The following is a 24,702-nucleotide window of genomic DNA, read 5'->3' as shown; positions in this document are numbered from 1 at the left end:
AGAGCGATGGGGCAGGGTGTGGCCGGCAGAGCGAGGTGGCCAGTAAACCAATCAAACCGGCCAAATCTGGTGAGGGAGCGGACCAGCCAAACCGGGCAAGTGACCCAACCGGCCAAACCGAGCAAGCGACCAAACCGGGCAAGCGACCAAACCGGGCAAGCGAGCCAAAATGCCAAACCGGGCAAGCGACCCAACCAGCCGAACCAGGTAAACTACCAAGCAAGCCAGCCAGCAAGACAACCCACGATCAAACCAGGCAAGCAAGACAACTAACCAAGCAAGGCAACGAATGAACTAACCAAATGAACCAATCAAGCAAGCAAGGCAACCAACAATCCAACCAAGCAAGGAAACCAACCAACCAAGCAAGGCAACCATCGAACAAACTGAGGCAACCATCGAACCAACCAAGGCAACCAACCATCGAACGAACCAACCAAGCAAGGCAACCAACGAACAAACCAACCAACAAACCAAGCAACCAACCGACAAAGCGGAAAACAGGCAGACAAACCAACCACACAAGCAAGCAAGGTAACCAATCAACCAGACAAGACCACAAACCAACCAAGACAACCAACCAAGGAGCAAATCGGCAGGAAGGCCGCCAATTGACGGGCAAGCAGGCAGACAAGCAAGCCAAGCAACAGGCAAGGAAGCAAGCAGGCAACCAACCAACCAATGGGAAAGGAGGCAAGCACGCTGGCAAGCCAACCAACGGATAAGGCGGCAACCAACCAACTGGCAAGGCGACCAACAAGCCAACCAATGGACAAGGTGGTAAATGAGGTCGGCAAGACAACCAAAGGGCAAAGCAGCAAGCAGACAAGCAAGTGAGCCAACAAAAGGCAAGCAGGCAAGCTATAGCAGATTAACTAATGCCAATGTGCACCCATTTTACACGCACATTATTTTTATTCCACATACTGAAGAGATGTCATTGAAAAGACATCCTGCAAGGTACAACCAGCAACTTCCTTGTATCAGCCTCAATGTGTTTATACCACAAACCGCTTTACATACATTGCTGAGAAAGATTCAACTTTTGCACACGTATGTATTTTAGGTTGATCAAATATTAGCTTGCCAACAAAGCAGATGGTTATTTAGATGGCTTACAATCAAGACAGCCAAAATTATTTAAGGGCTGCCTCCAAGGCCATCTACCATTACATGATAAAAACAAGGCTGATGTTTGAATCCAAAACACAAAGATGGTCCAAATACCTTTCCTTCCTTCACTTGATCTCATCTTGGAGCCCCATTCCCCTTCTTTACTCACCGACCTTCCCATTCCTCTTCGCACCTCCACCCAACCTTCAATTTCAATTTGCTTCATGTAGCTACCATTCTTTTACCTTGTGTACAAAATAAATAGGTGGCCCCAAGATTTACTTTATGTCACATAACCTTCAAATCGTGCATCAGCAAATTTTATTCCATGAAAAAAGGAAACAAGCCCAGCTCAAACAGCAAAAACATCCAGTCAAGTTGAGCAAGTCATCAACCGAATAATTTTCGGTAAATAAACAGATGTTTGGTACTCCAGAACTTTAATATGGATAGAAACAAACACAACATAATGGTGACCGAAGCTTTTCGTGCTGCACTCTTCAGGGTAATAATCACAGCAAGTGAAGTTGGAGGTGAAGGCGCGTGCTTTATACGCAGGTCTCAATAAGGTAGATGCTGATTGGTTCAACTGTAATGACGTCACGGTTAATCCGAATGCCCATTATTCGGCTCATCATCTTCACCTCGAGCTCCCCCTTGCTGATCTGATCGGATCAAACAACACATCCCCTTGGCGATTCGAAGAAAGATTGTGAGGGTTAGAACACAACCAGTGCGAGCATGCAGAAACATCCAGCAACCACCGCCCACTGTACCTGCTTCATCTGCCATTGCACAGCACCTGGTTGCCAACCCTATCTGTGCAGACCAGTACAATGCAGATATGTTCAGGATATTGAGCCGAGGTCGGAGCTCGTTTCATTTACGTGTGTTGGAAGCAACCTTCATCCTCACCACCGATCCAATATTATGTCGTCAAAAGGAATTTGTATGATCTCTGTGTCTCTTTCAGCACGGAAAGATCAAGGGAAGTACGGTAACAAATGGTGAATGGACCTTAGGGGAAACCCATCCCCCCTCTCTCCAGGATGCGGTTGCAAACGTCAATCATCGACGAACTCTGCTCCAGCCAATGGGAGCTCAAGGTGAAGATGATGAGCCAAATAATGGGCATTCGGATTAACCGTGACGTCATTACGGTTGAACCAATCAGTGTCTACCTTATTGAGACCTGCGTATAAAGCACGCGCCTTCACTTCCAACTTCACTTGCTGTGATTATTACCCTGAAGAGTGCAGCACGAAAAGCTTCAGTCACCATTATGTCATGTTTGTTTGTATCCATATTAAATTTTAGGTAAGGACAATATAAAGCCTTACTGGCAATGTACAAACCATAGTGATATAAAAGAGGAAGTAACGACATGTATAACTAAAAGGGCACCCGGATAGCCGAGCGGTTTTCCTAAAGAGGCGGACAGGTTGATCCTCAGAGATTATATAACACGTGTGGAGGGGTGGGGCGCGTCACTGGTGGAGCGAAGAATCAGATGGATGCACAGGGGGGTTTATACTCGAACCCCACGACAAATACACGGACACATCAACGAAAAATAAAAATAAACGTGGGGATTTAATGTCAATCGAAATATTTACAAGGGTAATTCAAAATGTCGTCATAATAACGTAAAGTAAATTAAACCTAAAGTCAAGACGCCTCAACACACGGACTTAAATACAGACAAGGGGGAAACGAAATAAAAGAAAATTACCCCCGTGTGGGGGTGACGGTCATCTCTATAATACCACAAGTTCTCAATGTTCAGTTCAGGTAACCGCGAAACAGTCCAAATGAACCGTTTAGATTGAAATAGTTCACAGAGATACACTAGGATAGTACTACTAATGACATAATTAATAAATATGTATTGTTCATTTAGTACCCGGATTAACACATCAGAATCACCAGTAAGTGCAATACGTGGTTTTCCGGTCCGTCCACTCTCTGGGGTCATTTCACTTCCGGTTGTAGAAAAAAAAAACGAAAAAATAGGCTTAGCTCTCGGAGATTATGATAATCCTGTAGATTATTCTTCACTGATTATAATGCAACTTTCAGAATGAAAATTGGTCAAGTATCGAGATATTGAGGTTTGAAAAATCGTTAGAGCAAGCAAATTCATTAATTATTAATTTCACAGAAGTTTTGTGACACTGCACAAAGTAACGTGTCAGGTATGAAAAAACATTTTGTATGCCAAATTCATTAATTATTAATTCATTAATTATGGAATGTACTCATTGATATTGTTGCGAATTCGCGCCCGCCGGCGTGCAAACGGCCACGTGACTCGAATCGCAGCACGTCGCCCACCGGACGGACAATTCTGTCGTGACCCTCTCGGACTAACGCCGGGAGCTAGTCAAGGGTGGGCCTTTCGGCCTCACCACGATCGGGCCAATCGGCCACCCGCGTGGGATAGGGTTGTTCGCCAAACTCGACCTACCAAAGTACCCACGCGGAGGGTAGACCGGGCGATCGCACCTCGCCGCAGGTCGACCCCGGACACGGGCAGCTTTAGCGACCCGTTCCGTACTATCGGGATAACCGAGCGGTGTTATCGTCGGCCTCGACAGTTCCGATTAATTATCGGGCGTATTAAGCCCACTACCAACCCTTTACGTGAAGCAAGATGGAGATTCAATTAAAGAAAAGACGAAGCGAAACGGGAAAACAGTTCAACATGATGCACATTTATTCCGCGGCACACGGAGAGCACACATATACAATTAAACAGAATGCACATAAAGCAATTGCAACAAAAGAAACACAACAATGCAGATCTACAACCGACTACGCGTACACACGGCAACACTTACACAGTTTTACTTCACCAGACTGGCGCCACACACACACGTTTACACAGAAACAAAAGAAAAGGGCCACCCTCAAAGACAAGGGGGCAGACGGGGCCTGTCGGCCTATATTTGCGCGGGACCTGAAAGAGCGGTCAGGTCCGCGAGACCGGGTGGATCCTGCCCGTGTCTTTGTGATGAGCCGTAAATGTGGCAGCGCGGCGGTGCCCCGACTTCGTGCTCCTTCGCGGGTTTCGTTGGCACTGCTTGGAGTGGGGTGGGAACGGGGCCCCCTTTTCGCACTATCTCAGCGCGGGGGGGAAAAAAAGGGGCGGAATTGTTGATGCTCTGGGGAAAGAGTATAGCTTACTTGCTTGGGTCCCGTGACGAGCGATTCCACCGCGACCTCGTCGCCGACCGCCGTCTTCCTTGCCTCGGACCCGAACTCCTCTGTCTCTTCCCCAATTCTCCTCAGCCGACTGCAGCAAACCACCTGTACGCCCTCGCCTCCCGACTCCACTCCGCGCTCCAACCCGACTCTGCCCAAAACACTCTCCGCTCCTCTGAGGCCAACTCTGCCCAAACTGACTCGACTTTCTGCCACTCTCTGCTCTTCTAAAACCGCCTCGACCAAAACTGACTCTGCCGAGACGGACTCAACCCAAACCGACTCGACTCGACCCAGATTCGCCCCGCGCTCGGCGCTTTATAGGCCGGCAGGAGAACCCATATGCAAATTTCTGGATCAGAACGAGCTCGGGGTGGAGCCACGCTCGCCCATTGGACGGAGAAAAAGGGCGTGAGTCTCCCCAGATCCTAGAATTTGCATATCTCGATTCTACACCGACGCGCCTGGAGGCGGGGCCAAACCGCCCCACGCTTGCTGATTGGACGGATCAGAAGTGGGCGTGTAGCATTCCTGATCCGAATTCTCCTCGGAAAGGCCGCATTTTGCACTCGCGGCTTGGCGCGCGTCCCGTACGAGCCCAGGACAGCCTGACGCTCCGTGCTCACAGGTGGTGCGGGAATGGCCGCAGAAGGAGAGAGGTGAAGATGGTGGAGGGTTTATGGTGGTGGTTTATGACCATGGTGCCGTTCGGAATGGCGGTGATGCGATGTTTGCGGGAGCGAGTTGTGAAGGTAAAGATCGTGGCTGTTGGCGTTGTTGTTGTTGTTGTTGTTGTGAAGTGGCGTTGTGGTTGGTGGTTGTTGTGTGATGGCGGTTGAGACGTGGTTGGTTCAAAATAAAGATAGAACAGAAAAACGGCTATCTCAAAGGGTCGCAGCCCGAATTAATCACATTTATTCCCTCTAAACAACGGGTTTGGGGCTAACTACACATGTACTTTCAGAGATATCTCACCTATGGGACCTGAATGGTGGTTTGCAAATTTCCTCCACCGCAACAATATATTAATCAGAAAGCCCGAAGCATGCAGCATAATTTATCACTTATCCCCTCATCCGGGATCCGTGGCCTCGCCCCACAGCCTGCAGCCCTATGTCCTATATTATGTTAGATATCGGCACAATCGAGAGGAGCCTGCGAATTATCCCTGCTGATGCACTGAATTGATGCAATCGTTCGGCCAGAATATTCGTTGTCAAGATGTAGTGTGATTAAATCACCAATACAGTCACTCGAATTTATACTGCCAACATACTTCTTAACAATCACCTTCGCCCCAGAAACCACAGTCAATCTGAACCACGCTGGCCACGGCTCAGACGCCATGACCGGACTACTGCGCAGTTCTACTACACAGTTTGGTTAAAGATGACGCGCGCGCGCACAAAATTATATTTTGAAAATAAATGCCGACGTTTACATTTCGGGTTTTGAAACTTTTGCACCTTCGGCTGAAAATGTATAAATATAAAAGGCTAAAAATGTGTTTTATATTTATATTTCATTTCTCCTTCCTCCCTTCTTTGCGAATCGCATCGGCGTTTTTGGCCATCTTCCAGATCACGTGACGATCAAACGGGAAGGAAATTCAAAAATCTGTCCAGTTAGATACAAGATAATATTATTTACTATCATAATCAATAAACAGTTGTCGAATATCTTGTAGAATGGCAGACTCGAAAGGTTTTGAAAATGGCGATTTTTATCACTTACATGACCTCGTGACCTGGTCCCTGACCTTGAACCCGGACAAAAGTTATATCGTTGTGCAACACTCATCGACCTCTACCCACATACTAAGTTTCATCAAGATCGGAAAGAAAAATTGACGGACGTACGGACATTTGGTCCAACTTTATGAGGTCATCTCGGTAGAGATGACCTAAAAAGCAAATCCTCCCTTTATTCTGGCACTTAGCTTGGTCCAGAGATGGTCTTTATGGAACTTGGAATTGAGGGGCTTCATCTTGCACGTGTGGACGTGCCCAAAATGATGTCAAGCCGCTCTCTCGCAGCAGGAAAAACGTACGTCAGGCAATTTGTGAGCGATATTCAACATGAGGGCTCAGAGATCGCCGTGCAGCTTATTTGTCGATCGCGCTTGTCGATAAGCGGCACACTGCAGAATGTCCCTTTCGGTGACATACACGAGGCATTGAGGTCCGTTTCTCACGACCCAACCAAGAGTCAATGGCCAGAGTCTTGCTCCACCACGCGAGCTAATTTACCTCAGCACGAATACGAGCATCGTGCTTTCTTCTTCATGCGTCCAAGGAGAGCCATTTCATCATGCCGAGAGGAGAGCGAAGTGAGGTCCTCCGTCCTAGCCACGGTCCTCTCACGACTACAACTCCGTCTCTCACACCAAACAACCGTCCACTTCTGGGGCGTGGCTTGCTCGCATGAAACCCGCGAAGGCGGGGCTTCTGCGTGCTGGCACGCCTGGCTCGCTAGTTGTTATGGTTGTTGTTGGTGAGAAAACGCAACTTCTTCCCGGCTGACTTGTAAATGCAAAAATGTCGGAATACGTCACAGGGTCAATCACATACAGGGGAAAATTGTCCTTAATCCCTATCGAATTAACACTACACCAGTTTCCCGACTTAATTAACATCAGGATGTCTCCAACACGTCCATGGAGCAAGCAACTCCATTCAATCCTAACTCTCCTATGAAATTCCCCCATCTACCCCCACAAACATAACAATGTTATTGGCACCTTTCAGAAGTTGTTAGAAATAATGAGATTTCAAGCAGGTGATTCTCCTTTACTTTGGAATTCAACTCACCTTTGGTGAGTTGCAGGTGCCTGCAATATAAAAATCCCTCATTCAACCAGTTTGAAAAGAGAAAAGGAGTCATTCTGCTGTTTTGTATCACTGTGTGTACTGCAATGAGCATGGAGAATAGAAATAAAACCAGAAAATTGTCTGAGGTCAGACAATAATGCAGCCAAGCATGGACAATCTCAAGGCTACAAGTTCATCTTCAGAGACCTTGATGTTCCTGTGTCCACCGTATGCAATGTTATCAGAAAGTTTAAGGCCCATGGCATCGTTGCCAACCTCCCCAGACATGGCAGCAAGAGAAAATTTAATCGAAGATTGCAGCGGCGAAGGATTGCTCAAATGGTGGAGAAAGCACCTTCATCAACTGCCAAACAAACAGATTCAAGCTGACCTTCAGACACAAAGTAAAACAGTTTCAATTCGTACCATCCGTCACCAACTCAAAGAAAAGGGGTTCCATATGAGAAGACCCAAGAGGACCCCACTGCTGAGAGACAGGGCGAGAGACAGGGCGAGAGAGAGGGCGAGAGAGAGGGCGAGAGAGAGGGCGAGAGAGAGGGCGAGAGAGAGGGCGAGAGAGAGGGCGAGAGAGAGGGCGAGAGAGAGGGCGAGAGAGAGGGCGAGAGAGAGGGCGAGAGAGAGGGCGAGAGAGAGGGCGAGAGAGAGGCCGAGAGAGAGGCCGAGAGAGAGAGGCCGAGAGAGAGGCCGAGAGAGAGAGAGAGAGAGAGAGAGAGGCCGAGAGAGAGGCCGAGAGAGAGGCCGAGAGAGAGGCCGAGAGAGAGGCCGAGAGAGAGGCCGAGAGAGAGGCCGAGAGAGAGGCCGAGAGAGAGGCCGAGAGAGAGGCCGAGAGAGAGAGAGAGAGAGAGGCCGAGAGAGAGGGCGAGAGAGAGGGCGAGAGAGAGGGCGAGAGAGAGGGCGAGAGAGAGGGCGAGAGAGAGGGCGAGAGAGAGGGCGAGAGAGAGGGCGAGAGAGAGGGCGAGAGAGTGCGAGAGAGAGTGCGAGAGAGTGCGAGGAGAGTGCGGGGAGAGTGCGGGGAGAGAGTGGGGGGAGAGAGTGGGGGGAGAGAGTGGGGGAGAGACAGATAGAGACAGTGCGAGAGAGAGAGAGAGGGAGAGAGTGCGAGAGAGAGAGAGAGGGAGAGAGTGCGAGAGAGAGAGGCAGTGCGAGAGAGAGAGAGGGAGAGGCAGTGCGAGAGAGAGAAGGAGAGGCAGTGCGAGAGAGAGAGGGAGAGGCAGTGCGAGAGAGAGAAGGAGAGGAAGTGCGAGAGAGAGAGAGGGAGAGGCAGTGCGAGAGAGAGAAGGAGAGGCAGTGCGAGAGAGAGAAGGAGAGGCAGTGCGAGAGAGAGAAGGAGAGGCAGTGCGAGAGAGACAGGGCGAGAGGGCGAGAGGAGAGATGGAAGATGGAAGATAGAGAAGAAAGCCCGAATGGAGTTTGCCAAAACACACCTGAACAAGCCAAAATCCTTCTAGGAGAATGTCCCATGGACAGATGAGACCAAATTAGAGCTTTTTGAGAAAGCACATCATCTATATGTTTACAGAAAACAAAATGAAACCTTCATAGAAAGGAACACCTTCCTTGCAGTCAAACATGGAGGAGGTTCAGTGATGTTTTGGGGTTGCTGTGCTACCTCTGGCACTGGGTGCCTTGAATGTGTGCATGGCATCATGAAATCAGGAGATTACCAAGGCCTTTTGGAGCGGAATGTTGACCCCAGTGTCAGAAAGCTGGGTCTCTGTCGAAGGTCATGCGGCAGGAAAACGACCTCAAACACACTTCAAAAAGCACCCAGCAATGGTTCAAGACAAAACGCTGGACTATTCTGAAGTGGCCAGCAATGAGTCCAGATATAAATCCGATTCAACACCTGTGGGGAGATCTGAAAACAGCAGTTGGGAGAAGGCACCCTTCAAATCTGGAAGAACTAGAGCAGTTTGCACAAGAAGAGTGGGACAAACTGCCAGTGGAGAGGTGGATGAAGCTCATTCATGGCTGTAGGAAGCACTTCACTGCAGTTATTTTGTCCAAAGGCTGTGCTACCAAATATTGTCGTGGGTCTGGCGGTTCGTTAATCCCCCCCAATCCAATTGTGGTGGACGGGCAGTGAACACCGACTCGGCCCGGATCGCCGAGCGGTTTTCCTTTGGAGACGGACACGTGATCCTCAGAGATTATGTTGCGCACGGGAGGGACGGGGCATGGCTTGGCACTGGCAGAGTGACGGAAGGAAGCACAAGGTGTTTATACTCGAACCACACGACAAATACACAGACACAGCAACTTAAAATAAACATGGGGATTTAAGGAAAATAGAATTATTTGAAAGGGTAATAGTCAGAATGTAATGATAATAACGTGAAGTAAATTAAGCCTAAGTCAAGGCGCCTCCACACACAGACTTAATTTAAATAGAGACAAGGGGAAAATGACCAAAGAAAATCCTCCCTTTATTCTGGCACTTATCTTTGTCCAGAGATGGTCTTTATGGAACTGTAGAATCGAGGCGCTTTGTCCTGCATGGGTATACACGTCCAAAGTGGTGCCGAGCCACTCTCACGCAGCGGGAAACGTACGTGAGGCAATTCGTGAAGCGGTATTCAACACCACAACTCAATTGCCATGCAGCTTCTTCGTCGATCGCGCACACCAACGCAGCTGCTCTCTGCAGAGCGGCGGCGCCGCCTCCCTTCAGAGATATACATGAGGCTTCGAGGTCCGTCTCTCATGATCAGCCAAGAGTCAATGGCCAGCGTCTTGCTCAGTATGCAAGCCAATTCGCCTCAGCAAGAATACGAGAATCGTGCCATCGTCTTCATGCGTCGAAGGAAAGCCAGCCGTAATGCCCGATCTTACACGCCATCTCCCCACTTCGTTCTCTCTGATCGCATTGTTTTCACACATCGAACTGAACCAACCAAACCAACCACCTCCGGGCGTGGCTTGCTGGCACAAAACCCGGAAAGGCAGGGCTTCTGCCTGTTCGGCACGTTTTGCTTGCTCGTTTTTATAGTTGTGGTTGTTATAAAAATGTAACTGCTTAATGGCTGGCTTGTAAATACAAAAACGTAGGGATAGGTCACAGGGGGCAATCACATACTGGGGGAAATTGGCCTTAATCCCGAGCTAATTTACAACGCACCCCCCCCCCCCCGGCGTGGTGACAAGTAACACCGAAGTTTACAGTTTCCCTACTTAATTATATCGCGATGTATCCTACATGTCAACGGACCAAACAACTCTATTCAATCCTAACTCTCCTACTAAATTCCTCCATCTACCCCCACAACCATAACAACATTAAGTCTCGACTCTCGGGTGTCAATAATTTTGTCAATGTCATTTCCATCTATTTTCTTATTTCAAAGGATAAATTAAGTTCTGAATCAAAAACAAAGGTTCTGTAATATTAACAGTGAAATAAAGAATTATATGGAGACAAAATACTTTGGTGAATTTCAACTTCTTTTTTGAGAAAATTGGGAGTTATTTGAAAAAAAGTGCAACGGTGCCAATATTTTTGGCCAGGACTGTACCTATCTCAAACTAGAAAAAAATAATTTGACGTAAATGAGTCGATGGATTTGTCTCCACTCGCATAAGAAGTCAACCCACTTTTACCTACATCTCAATTAAAGGTCACATGAGAGAAAGTGTGAGAGAAAAATATATAAGTTGAAGAGAGAACATCAGATGCTTCAAACTCTGGTTATGGTCTGCAAAATTATTTTAAAAAGGAATATGGCCTTTGACCTTTGGAACCCAAAATCAAATTGAATCAGTTCATCTTTGTAGTACAATCTCCACTTGTGCCAAGTTTGGTTGAAACCCTCTCAATTTACCATGGTAATAAAAAATAAAAATATGATAACGGGCGGATGCACGGACAGACAACTAAAGCAAAATACCTCTGGTCTTTGGCTGCAGAGCCAGTGGAGGTAATAAAAACTTCATTAAGAGCAGCAACAAAATTACTTGGAGGATAGAAAAAAGGTGCAAGAATCTTCCTGGAAAAAAAACAAGATGCATCAGCAGCAATCCTACCTCTGTTCCTGGGTGTAAATGGTGTGTTGTCAAAGCTAGTTTCACAGTGTATTCTGCTGGGGGGAGTACAGGGCACAATCGGCAATGCTTGCACTGGAGGCTCTGATCGGTGAAGTTCTACTGTAGGTGAGCTGGGAGCAGACTTTCGGGTAGAATCTTGCTTCTGTCGCACCGCCATTTCCTGGCGCAAATCTGTCCAAAAAAATTAAAACATTGCACAAGATCAGGACATAAACATTTCTCATGACCTAAACTGCTATACTTATTCACAGACCTCCTTCCCTTTTCACAGAAATTCACACAGCAATATTCTAAACCTTTTACCAATGCAGACTTTGATGAGCCCAATGACTTCTCACCCCCATCCTCCTCAAACGATGTTTTTCTAGTGTTAATGGTGGGCGAGTGTGACAAATTCCATGACATCACTCAAAGAATGTGCAGGAATTGTGTGGGGAAGGAGCATCACAAGAATGCAATAAACACAGTGAAACTTCATGTCATTTTCATAATCACCTTGCTTATGAGAGTGGGTGTGGTCAGGGACAACTATCTATCTGCAAGTGCAGTGAGCAAACAAATTAAAGGCTATTTTTAGAAAAAAAAAATTTCTTGTTGGTTATAATACACATCAAGTCACATCATGAACTGAAGAGTTCAGCAGTGTTACTTCAATTTTAACATAATAATGATTTTAACAATCGTTTAAAAAAGAAAAATCCTAAAGTTTAGTGCGATTGAAGGAGTCCAGAAGCAGTTCAGAAGTAGTCCAGTCCAGTAGTCCTTTTTCATCACCACATTGAACCTTTATTTAAATTGAAGTACTGTACTGCAAAACTGGAGGTTTGTGGAAGTTTAATGACAGGCAATTTGTGTTCTGCAGTGTTCAAGTACGTAATTAAATTTAAATAAAATATAGATTGTAAAAGTCGATTAAATAAATGAATTCTGGGTTTTACCGCTCTTTTCCGCAGTGTCTATTACATCACATTAGTTATTTGTGCCTGTTCGTTTCCTTTATGACGTCGTTAAAAAAACAGTAAGGTTCCTGTTTGTAATGATTTTCAATTTTGTTTGACTGCCAGACAAGCAGACAGAGTAAAACAATTATCTCACTCATCTGTGCACATGTACAAGTGGGACAAATTCAGAGAAAAATAATTCGGCACGGTAAAAAGGCAGACTTGTCTTCATATTCATGTTCCAATTAGTGTTCAAAATATAACATTTGATTGAAATAAGCTGTTCCATGATCAGAAAGGAGCTTGCCATTTAGCACGACTGCATGAACCCATTCCATGCTTTGCCATATATACCATTTTGCCCAATGTAGTACAATGCTTGTGGTATCAATGCACACAATACTCAGCTGACTCACACCGACTCGCAGTATATTGCACATTATATGCGCTGTGCTGCACTCCACAAAGACAGGCTACCTTGCACTATCCTATACTCTCGTACACCCACATTGACGTGCATACTCGCATGATAACACTCACAGAACAAAAACGCAAAGCAAGACAGCATTTAACAAAGCAGAGCCTTGCCAGAGTACCGTATATAGATTACGATAGTTCTGAGAATCACTCAATGACTGACAAATAGATGCTTTGGGAACAAGAGTAGCTGAAGGAAAATTAATGGACAATCCCAAAGGAAAATGGTTCTCAAGAATGTTTTATTTGCTAAGCTCACTTTTAATGCCCACATTAATTTTGCTTTATTATTTCAATCTTGCCTGTTCATGACCATGAGCAGGGATTGTATTTGTGGTGGTACAGACACTGACATTTCAAAGGAAGTCTCTGCAGGCTATTCTCATGTTGGGTTAGAAAGAGGACAAAGTTGACTGGGCTACAGGCGATAGTTGTTGCTTCACTACTTCTCATCGCAGAAAATCGTGGAAACATCGGAAGCAGAGGCAGATAAACTATTCAGTGTATTCCAAAAAGACCCGTACAAATTTGGTTGCTAATATATTTAGAACTACAAATGATACAACGATACCCTTTGGTACAACAGAGGAGGGGGGGGGCATCCTGTTGAAAAATGATATCGGGTTATAGGTCTTCAATCTGTGGGTAGGCAAATCTTTACAACATGTTCATGTAAATTGTTGAGGTCACTGTATCCACTGCAAAGGAAAACGGCCCCACCAAGCAGTCACGAAGAGAAGGCCACACCACACATTGACCTTTGGACTGTCCCGTATGTATTCAATGACCACATGGGGTTTTCGGAGTCCTAGATCCTCAAAATATGCTGGTTGACCTTCCCCAACACATGAAGCAAGCTTCGTCGATGAACATGACCTTTTTCAGGTAATCTTCGTTATCCTTTATATGACTGAGTATTTCCAAGGCAAACGCATTGCATTTGGATCCGTCATTTGGTTTGAGTTCCTGAGGAATCTGCACTTTATAGGCATAAAGCTTCAGTCTTTCATGCAAAATCCTGTGTACAGTGGAAGTTGGTAATCACAGTTCTCTGGATGCACATCAAATTCATTTTCTGGAACTTTGTTGAAATGATTCATTCATGCACTCGTTCAACGTCTGCTGCACTTGTGCTTGGTCGACCAGAACTTTTCTGTTTCTGACATCTTCCAGTCTCCTTTAACCCCTTGTACCACTCTCTGACACGAGTCAGCTATGGCGGATTCCTTCCATACCTTGTATGGAAATTACGCAGAACTTGCGTGGTGGATCTCGTCACACTGAGCTTTCTCCTGTGGAGTTGCCATTTTAATTTAAATTAAACCACCAGACCTGAAAATAAAGAAAACTTATTTCTGTATCATATAAAATAAAGGATATCATTGTATCATTTGTGTTATTAAGTATATTAACAACCAAAGTTGTCCATGTCTTTTTGGAACACCCTGAATAGCTTATCTGCTGTCTCCAGTTTGGCAGTTATGTAGTAACAGCAGCCACAAGATGTACTAAAATAATGAGTCGATATTAATTCCAAACAAACATGTTCATTCCAACTTGTCTTGGATTCTGTACATGGCTCCATTTCTAATTTACATAATCCCTCATTTCACAATTTAAGTAAAGAGATAGCACATGGTCACATAAACCTTGGTTTTGGTTAAACGGAATGCACAAGGATAATTATGCATTCTGTTTCAAAGATAAACATAATCAAAAGTTAACCTTGAAATAAAAATAATAATAATTGCTGAAAAAAAAAAAACTACAAGTAATAATCGGTGTATGTCGCATCAGATTACATATAATCGTTTTAACATTGTTGGCAAATAGGGGAAATTATTATCAGTTTACATAGATCAGTTTTATGTTGTTGACAAAGAATACATTATGAAAATATGGAGAAAATAATTAATTAATTACATAGAAAAGCCCTCCTCAGGCCCGCCGTAGCGCATCAAGAGTGAGACGAACAGGTTTTTTTGTTTTATTGCTTCCATGTTTATTTACTTCAGTGTGTGTCTGTCCAAGCCATAACATTTTTACTATTTGAGCTTTTGTCATCAAATCTTCCAACCCTTTATTAGGAGAATATGGAGAACACAAATTAATAAAATTACCACCGTGTGGGGGTGACGGTCATCTCTATAATGTTTTTTACTATCACAATCGATGAACCGTTGCCAGATATCTCCTAAAATGACAGACTAGATAGGTTTTTGAAAATGGCGACTTTCACAACTTTCGTGACCTCGTGACCTTGATCCTGACCACGAATCCGGGAAAAAAATGTCGTTGGGTATCACTCATCGACCTCTACCCACATACCAAATTTCATCAAGATCGGAAGTAAAAAGTTGTTTTTGTACCGGGAGGTGTTTTTGACCATCTTCCAGATCACGTGGCGGCCAAACGGGACGGAAATTCAAAAATCTGTCTGGTTAGATACAAGACAATATTTTTTACTATCATAATCAATAAACAGTTGCCGAATATCTTGTAGAATGGCAGACTCGATAGGTTTTGAAAATGGCGATTTTTTATAACTTACGTGACCTCGTGACCTTGACCCTGACCGTGAACCCGGACAACAGTTATATCGTTGTGCAACACTCATCGACCTCTACCCACATACTAAGTTTCATCAAGATCGGAAAGAAAAATTGTTGACAGACGGACGGACGTACGGACATTTGGTCCGGCTTTATTAGGTTATCTCGGTAGAGATGACCTAAAATGGTCAATGAATAAAATGTGCAGCCTACTGTTAAACACAGGGGAGCTTTTTGTGTGGGAAAACTTGTTTTGAAAAAATAATAATAATAAATAAATATATATTTTTTAAAAATCAATGGGACACTAACAAAAGAGAAGCACAAGCAGATACTGCAGCACCATGTGGTTCCAAGTGGAAATCACATAATCGGAAGTGAATTCCCTTTACAAGATAATGATACAAAACACTTCCGGTTTAGTAAAACTGTTTGGAGAACAAGATTACAGCTGGTTGCTGCAAATGGCCACCCAGAGTCAAGACATGTCGCATCAAGGCCATATGGGATCACCGAGAAACAAAGAAGAACAAGATGAACCCAACAAACCTCACAGTACTGTGGAATGTACTACAAGATGTTTGGTACAATATTCCTGTAAGAGTGATTCAGTCATATACAGGAAGCATCGGTAAAAGAGTGATGGCACTCAAAAAAGCAAAGGGCAGACACACAAAGTATTAATTGATACTATAAAATGACACTGTTTTTGTTATTGGGTAGTCGATCCAGTCGAAAAAAGAAATATTTTTTTTTTTTTTTTTTGAAATTTGTTCTACCCTTATTATCAGTTTTTCCGTCGATATGTTTGTCTGTCTGTCCCTCTGTTCTGTCCAGTGCTCCGTTAATACAATGGCGATTTCGATGAAACTTGGTTGGTAGGTTCATACCATGACCAAGTTGTGTGCAAATGAGAACCGTTGCTATGAACACCACTGTTGCCAAGCAACGGGACTTTGAAATTTTTGAAAAATCATAAAAAAATATTTTTTCGAAAATCAAAAATCGGGCCACGAGCGACTGTGGGCAGTACATTCAGCCATATTGTCAAAAATTTCCAGCCGGATCCTGTGAAAACTGTCGGAGAAGATAGACTTTGAATGAACCCTGGTCGAAAACAATAAAAAAAACGAAGTTCGTTATATCTCAGAGACTATGAGTCAGATATACATGAAACTGGTATGGTAGGTTCATGGTATGTCCTAGTTATGTGTGAGAAAGAACCGTTGTTGTGGACCCCTCCGTTGCCTAGCAACGGCCGAAAAACCTCTAAATGTGGGGGTATTTTAACAAAAAAACAATCTGCAGCATTAACCCTTGAAGCTAGAATCATGAATTTTCTTCTGCTTAATCCTCAGGTCATTCCCCATTGAACGGGCTCATCGCGTCAGGTTCTATTGGGTAGTCGACTACCCGTGTCCGCCTACCGGCTTGTTTACTTTAGCAGTTTGTTTCATGTGGATTAAAAAAGGCTGTTAATTTGCAATAATTATAACGGCACTCGGTAGAGCGCATACCTCTGCCAGCCTGAACAGTTTAGATTTTGTATCCCACCGATATGCCGGATCTGCATCCGGACCTAAACAAAAATCTAATCTGCTTGTTCTCGCCACCTAACAAACTCATCCATCAAGTTTTATCTGAATCCCTCCATAACTTTTTGAAATATCCTGCTCACAAATAGAGACCAACCAATATATATGCTTTGATAAAAATACAATTTTCCTTAAGACACAATCTACTACGGCCTTCGGCCGGTGCTTTTTTTTTCCATCAGGGTGATAGAGAAATGTGGGAAATAATGAAATGAAGATAAAATAAAAAAGGTGGAAAGCAGATCTATGGGACCAGCACTTTAAAATGAATTAATCTTGATTACAATATTACACTGGGGGGGGGGGGGAGGTTGCTGGGAGGTGAAGATGGTTAATATCTTATATATTATTTCCGAGTTTGTGGTTTCGTGTCGCGCTATCTTCGACTTTGTTCTACGCTCGAGTAACGTGATATTCGGCTTACATTATCTCAAAGACCATATGAGGTGCATGGTACAAAAAAAAGTAAATAAAATGGTTCTGAAACAGTGAAATCGTATTCCACTTACTGCATTAAAGTAAAATTACTACTGATACTCTGCATCAGTTCCTTTCTCAAATACACCCACCCCAACATGTCGCACAGAGCGCGGGTTATGCTAGTTTTTAATTATTGTTGGCAATCTCCAATGTATTTTGACGATTTTTCACCATAAAAACAGAGCGCGAGGAGAGAGAAGGAGAGGGAGAGCCAGGGGGTGAGAGAGAGGGAGAGCCAGGAGTAGATGAGAGAGGGGGGAGAGCCAGGAGGAGAGAGAGAGGGAGAGCCAGGAGGAGGGAGAGAGGGAGAAACAGAGACACAGAGACACAGAGAGAGAGAGAGAGAGAGAGAGAGAGAGAGAGAGAGAGAGAGAGAGAGAGAGAGAGAGAGAGAGAGAGAGAGAGAGAGAGCCAGGGGGAGAGAGAGCCAGGGGGAGAGAGAGCCAGGGGGAGAGAGAGAGAGAGAGCCGGGGTGAGGGAGAAAGAGAGAAGGAGAGCCAGGGGGAGGGAGAGAGAGAGCGACAGCCAGGGGAGAGAAAGAGAGGGAGAGCCAGGGGGAGAGAAAGAGAGGGAGAGCCAGGGGGGAGAGAGAGAGAGAGAAAGAGAGAGAGAGAGAGAGGGGGAGAGCCCGGGAGAGAGAGAGCCGGGGGTGGGGGGGGTGGAGAGAGCCATAGACACCTATGGCGATGCCAACATGCCATTAGAGGAAAGGGGTCTGAAGTCATGGTTGCACTAAACTGTCCTTGATGTCTTTGCTGACCTGCAGGACCAGCCTGCTCCATTTATCTTTGCCACACAGGAACTTGTGGAAACAGAACACAGTGAAGGTACACATACACAACTTGCATTACTAACAGATGTTCAATGCAACCACTCCCACTTTATTTCGTCCACCAGCAAGCCTCATTACAGAGACTACACCCACTACACAGATGAATTGCAGCTGTGAGGTTTGAACTTTGAATAGATTAAAATGTGCTTAACTAAATAACTTTTATATTTTGATAGATTGTCATGCATCTCATTCAACTGTCACACATCTTATTTGAATTTACACGATGTGTGAGTGTTGAAATGAGAATGTATACATGATTGTCGGTGTGTGAATGTGTGAGAGAGAGTATAGGATAGTGCAGGATAACCTGTCTTACCACAGTGCAGCACACAAATCGATAATGTGCAATTTATTTTGGGCTGATGCAGCAGAGCACAAGTCAGTAAAACATTGTTCTGGAACGTTACAGCAAGATACAACACAGGGAAGTGGTATAAACAGCACTGAATGTGACACAGTGTAGCATAGAATTGGCTGGCACCCTATGGTAGGACATTTAGTGCAGTGTTATACAAGGCAAAGGTTACTCCAGTATTGTGTCAATCGAGATGAGTGTTTATAATCGGATTTTTTTCATGTGGATTATAAACAAAAATAAAACAAATAAACAAATAATGACATATTTAATGTGTTGGCTCACTTGTACCCACACATACACCTGACAACACACAGTCTCACAAATGGTGATAATGAAAACGATGTTGCTAGGTCTTACCATTTATCTATTGCAGTCACGTGTCAAGGCCCTCTCCTCCTTGGGAGGATACTTAATGCCGGACACACAATACCTGAACATCTCAGAAGGAACCTTTAGTTTTTAACATGGTTCCTCCCAACTACAACCTGTTTTTTGCCAAAGAAAAAAGGAAGAAAGAAAAGTGACTCTAATGAAAAAAATAACTAACGATAATCAGCATTGACATGAGTTTTTATTGACAAGTGTTCAAATCATGGCTAAAACTAAAAAGGCCATCCCTAACTATGATTGTAAAAACCAAGACATGGCCATATTTGCATTACACAGAAGATGAGCAACGAAACAACATTATGTTTAGTCAGCAGGGCTTGTGCCTATTAAAAAAAGAACAAGGAGACTTGAGCTTAAAGATTGCACTCTTCACTATACAAACTAGATTCGTTCCATGGAAGTAGTGCATATAGCGAAAATACACACAGCGAAAAAGATTTTCCCATAGATATAATGTTATAAATCGCATATAAGTTCCCGAGGGATTGATGTTCGGACACCTTATCTAACAAAACATAACCTAACCGAATTCAAAAGAAATAATAACTTGGTAAATCAATACAGAACATCACTAAATGTATAATTAAATGAATACTCACTATAAATGCATCAAAAGAGAAGAGAAATAAATGAGTACAGTGCTGTACTCGCCAATAACACTGGTCTGCATCATTTCAGAGGTCTAGGTTTTCTCAACGGTTCTTATATGTTTTGCATGCTGAATTTAGAAATGTATCTCATTTCGCTCAATCAGGTCAAGTTTTTATGCTATCTCAATTTTAAGGAAAAAAAATAATCAAAATTTTTGTGCTTTTAATTAGCATTTTTTTTTAAATTCAAAATCAGACTTACATTGACAGAAAATGTACAAACTATATATAAAATGACGCACAAGTACCGTTAATGTGAAATTCAACATTAAAAAGACGAAGGAAAACAGCGAATGCTGGAGCGACTGAAGTTGGGTGTTGCCAGAAACAACGATTTATCTGTATTTTTCTGAAATTGAAATGAAAGTAATTGAGAAGGCACTTTCTTCCACATAAAGTGTACTTGTGTGTCATTATAAGTATAGTTTGTACATTTTCTGCAAATGTAAGTCTGATTTTGAATTTTAAAAATGCTAATTAAAAAAACAGAAATTTTGATTATTTTTTTTCCTTAAAATTGAGATAGCATAAAAACTTGACCTGATTGAGCGAAATTAGATACATTTCTGAATTCAGCATGCAAAAAACATATTAGAACCGTTGAGAAAACCTAGACCTCGTCCCCATTTTGCATCATAATGTATTTTGATGATTTTTCGTCAAAAAAAACCTCGCCTCCAAAGCCAGTCGCCGACTGGGAATCCTCCGTTGTGCAAAGTCCTCCCTCGGCCCACCTGAGCTCCTGAGCACTTACAAAGCTTTCGTCCGCAACCTGATGGAGTTCTCCCCAAGGGAAATGAGTGTATTTTGTAATAACAAAAGTAATTACATTTTACTATTGTAAAATAGTCTGTGATAACAGTCATATGTATTTGACCAACTCAGAGTGTATTTGACGATGCCCGAAGTAGTCGATTAAAAACGAAGCAGGAACAACGGCATGCAGATTAAAAATAAACAAGGGCACTTTTTGAAGTTATGACATCACCAGATTATGACTCCGCACATATAAAATATATATATATACATACATATATACATATATACATATATACATATATACATATATACATATATACATATATACATATATACATATATACATATATATATATATATATATATATATATATATATATATATTGTTGCAGATTCGCGCCCGCCGGCGTGCTGACGGCCACGTAACTCGAATCGCGGCACGTCGCCCACCGGACGGACAATCCAGTTGTGACCCTCTCGGACTAACGCCGGGAACCAGTCACGGGTGGACCTTTCGGTCTCACCGCGATCGAGCCAATCAGCCCCCGCGTGGGATAGGGTTGCTCGCCGGGTCGACCTACCTAAGTACCCACGCGGAGGGTAGACCGGGCGATCGCACCTCGCCGCAGGTCGACTTCGGACACGGGCCACTTAAGCGACCCGTTCCGTACTATCAGAATAACCGAGCGGTGTTATCGTCGACCTCGACGGTTCGATTAATTATCGGGCGTATTCAGCCCACTACCAACCCTTTATGTGAAGCAAGATGGGGATTCAATAGAGGAAAAGACGAAGCGAAGCGGGAGAACAGTTCAATAATAAAGCACATTTATTCGCGGCACACGGTAAGCACACATATACAATTCCACCAAATGCACACAGAAAAGAAAAACACAATTCAATTTACACAAAAAGCAAATATAAAAGCGAAAACACAATGCAGAGCTAATACCGACTACCGAGCACACGGCAACACTTATACAATTCTACTTCACAGACGGCGCCGACAACACATACCCAAAACCAAGGAAAAGAAATACCCTCAAGGATGAGGCGGGCCTGAGGCCGAGACCGGGTCGGCCTACCCGTCTGGTGATGAGACGAGGAGCGGCGATGGCGCCTCAACTCCGCGGGCCCCGCGGACAGTGTCTGGTAGGGGGTGGGAAAGGGGCCCCCTTGGTCGCACTATCTCAGCGCGGGGGGAAACAGGAGGGGGTTGCTGATGCTCGGGGTATAGAGGATTTTTATTATCCCGCGACGAGCGTCTCCACCTCGGCCAGGTCGCGCTGTCGGCCTCCCTGGGGTGCAGCTCCCGACGCGAGCACCCCCTCGTCTGGTGTCGCCGCCTTTCCACAGCTCCGTCCCCTCCGTTCCGACTCCAACGCACACGACGACCAGCTCCTTCTTGCCAACTCCACCGCCCGCGAAGTCTTGACTCTCTGTTTCCGACTCTCCTACTCTCCTACTCTCCGACTCTCCTACTCACTGGACTGACGAACACGGTCCTTTTATCAGCCCCGTAGCTTTGCCCTCTCATCTTTGACCCCCTCCCTTCGACCTTTCACCTCGCTCCCCATTGGCCCGAGAAAAAGTGGGCGTGAAGGCTTTTTGATCCATAAATTTGCATATATCGATCACCCTGGGGGCGGGGCCAATTCGCCCCTCGCTCACCGATTGGACGGCAAAAAGTGGGCGTGTGTCGTTTTTGATCCGTTTTTGAAGCACAAAATCCGTGATTTTGTACACGCTGTTCGGCGCGCGCCCTGCACGAGTCCAACACCGGTACCCACAGGCGGCGCAAGAACGGTGGCGATGCGACGGTTGCGAGGTGTGACGTGAAGGTCGTGGCGGTTGTGGTGAAGCGGTGGTTGGTGGTGGTAACAATGGCGGTTGGTCCAAATTAAAGATAGTAAAAGAAAAACGGCTATCCTGAAGAGTCGCAGCACGCATAAATGACATGTATTCCCACTAGACAACGGGTTTGGGCCTAACTACACATGTACTTACCGAGATACCTCACCTAAGGGACCTGAATGGTGGTTTGCGAATTTGGTAACCACAACAATATATATATATATATATATATATATATATATATATATATATATATATATATATATATATATATATATATATATATATATATATATGGCAGCTGAACCAATGACGTCATCAATTTTCCTCCCATGCAATTTAACCCACGATGACCCTCAAAATTTTTCATATGCATCAGATAAGTATTTGACGCATGCAATGACGACGTCATAACGAAACCACCTATGACATCATCAAAAAAAAATCATTTCTCTTGGGGAGAACTTCACATGTGCCAAATTTCAATTTTTTTTCAATGGAGCAGTTTCAGAGATACAGAGCCAAGGTTTTTCCTTTTCTCCAACATGGCTGCCATACCACGACCTATGAGATCATAATTAACATTAAAACATTCTACATGAGTAGTCACTCCTGTGGTGAAAATTTTGTCAATTGTATAAGTAGTTGCAGAGAAAACGGACAATATTAGCATTGACGGGAGGTACGTACGTACGGACAGACAAGTTGAAAACAATGCCTCCGGCGACTTCGTCAGAGGCATGAAAACCCGTTTGATGGCATCACACCGATTTAATGTCTGTTAATTTGCAATACAATAGTACTGCACTGTATTATGTTCATACCCTTCGATTTACAACAGAATAATCCTCTTCCGTTCTTACGATCACAGCACATACGCTACCCCTTTAAAAAATGCACATCAGCAAATATAGGTGGTGTGTTGTGAAAAGTTTTCCTTACTTTATTCATTGTGTGTCAGCAAATATACGTCAACAGGGAATGCATACGCGATGAGTGCCTGTACTTGCCCAGCTCGGCCATTTTCAGCCAAGTTTAACTGTTTTATGCAAGACTGTTATGCATTCACTGTAGATTGGTGACGCTAAGTGGAAAATAGTTGACAACATACAATTTTTGTTTTTAACTTTGGAAGCATCATTTTGCAGGTTCAAGCCAACACAATCAAACAAGCACTTCCCACATAAGACAAAAATATGAAACCTTACCTCGAGCCTCATCTTTCAACCTTTGTACAGACTCCAAAAGGCTCTCTTTCTCATCGAGTTCACTTTCAAGGAAAGCATTACGCTCAATGGCCTGATTCAACCTTGACTCAAAGTCTTCTAGAGAAACGATTGTCGCCCTGGGAACACAGAGATACAATGGTGCTTGAACATGACAAAGTAAAAAAAAAAAAATTCTCCAATAACTCATAACATGGGGATGCATTTGCAGCTTCCTCAATCACTTCAACAATTAACTCAATGAAGGGAAATCGGTCGAGCGCAAACCTCTGCTATGTCATGCCTGTGAACATATCCACAAGAGCATATCAGGTCCAATACATGTTTTAAATCTCATGCTTTACAGTGCAATATCGTTTTTGACCCTATCTCTCAATGGTGAAGAATCACTTTAAAAATTAAATAATTCTCATATTCAGATCCGGATTCGGATCTTCACCAAAATCGATTCAATTCTTCCTTGTCACACACCCAACTTGTCCAACAAATTTCATCCGAATCCGACAAAAACTTTTTGAAATATCATGCTATATATATAATTTTAGCCCAATCTCTCAATGATGAAGAATCGCTTTAAAAATTCTAGTAGCCGGATCAGGATCTTCACCAAAATATAATCAGTTCATCCTTGTCAAACACCCAACATTGCCCACCAAATTTGACGGGTGAAACACAACTTTCTTCCACCTTCGGTGGTGGTGGTAAAAAGGCAAAACAAAAGTTATTACAATAGCTGGAATAGTCTGTGGATAATAAAATATCTGGTAGAACATGCAAAGGCAGCTTTTCTGCAACACAAATATTAACTTATCTCAGCGGTATAGTTTTTAAACTTGAAGTTAGATGCAATAAAAGACTAAATATTTGATTTCCAACCGACTTAAAAAAATGGAAAAACCAAACAACACTATCATCATACTATGCAACTCGGTTCGAGACAATGTCTCCTTGGGGAAGTAAATAGGTGTGTGAAAGATCACTTCCTCCCTCTCTCTCTCTCGATAAATGGGAAAGGGTTGACTACACAGGTAGTTCTCCAATTTGCAAAACTAATAGTCACATGTTATTTGAATGTTACCTTTTGCTCCAGAAAAGCAGAGGCAACAGAAACAAACACCAAAAGAATGTGCATGGAGTCGATGCGAGGCTGCCAGAAAAGTTAGAAATATTTTGATGACATTTATAACTACTTCTGGCAATATTTTTTTAAAAAGAAAAGAAAAAAGGAAGAGGTGGATGAGGTAAAAGCAGATAAGACGATCGCACAGTGAAACCCAAATGCACGATGGAATAATATATATTATACAATACTATGAAAACATTTGGGTTATTCAAATGATATTCATTCATTTATCAGTGATAACAGTCATATGAGTATTATTGTAAATCTATACCA

At 43.8% G+C, this 24,702-nt stretch overlaps 1 protein-coding gene across 3 annotated transcripts in view; it reads right to left on the bottom strand.

Annotated features, from left to right (window-relative positions):
• Positions 1–24,702, bottom strand: part of NDEL1 (nudE neurodevelopment protein 1 like 1) — an 83,452-nt gene that overhangs the window by 17,094 nt on the left and 41,656 nt on the right. For all 3 annotated transcript variants that reach the window (XM_085887872.1, XM_085887857.1, XM_085887864.1), the window contains 2 exons: positions 23,289–23,425; positions 11,169–11,360 (listed from right to left, as the gene is read on the bottom strand). In XM_085887872.1, coding sequence (XP_085743998.1) covers positions 11,169–11,360; positions 23,289–23,425 — 329 coding nt within the window. The remainder of the gene's footprint in view (positions 1–11,168; positions 11,361–23,288; positions 23,426–24,702) is intronic.

Source organism: Eptatretus burgeri, chromosome 1 (genome assembly GCF_056783735.1).
Source record: "Eptatretus burgeri isolate ZD-2024b chromosome 1, Ebu_testis_v1, whole genome shotgun sequence".
NCBI lineage: Eukaryota > Metazoa > Chordata > Myxini > Myxiniformes > Myxinidae > Eptatretus > Eptatretus burgeri.
This window is presented reverse-complemented; position numbering and strand designations above follow the sequence as displayed.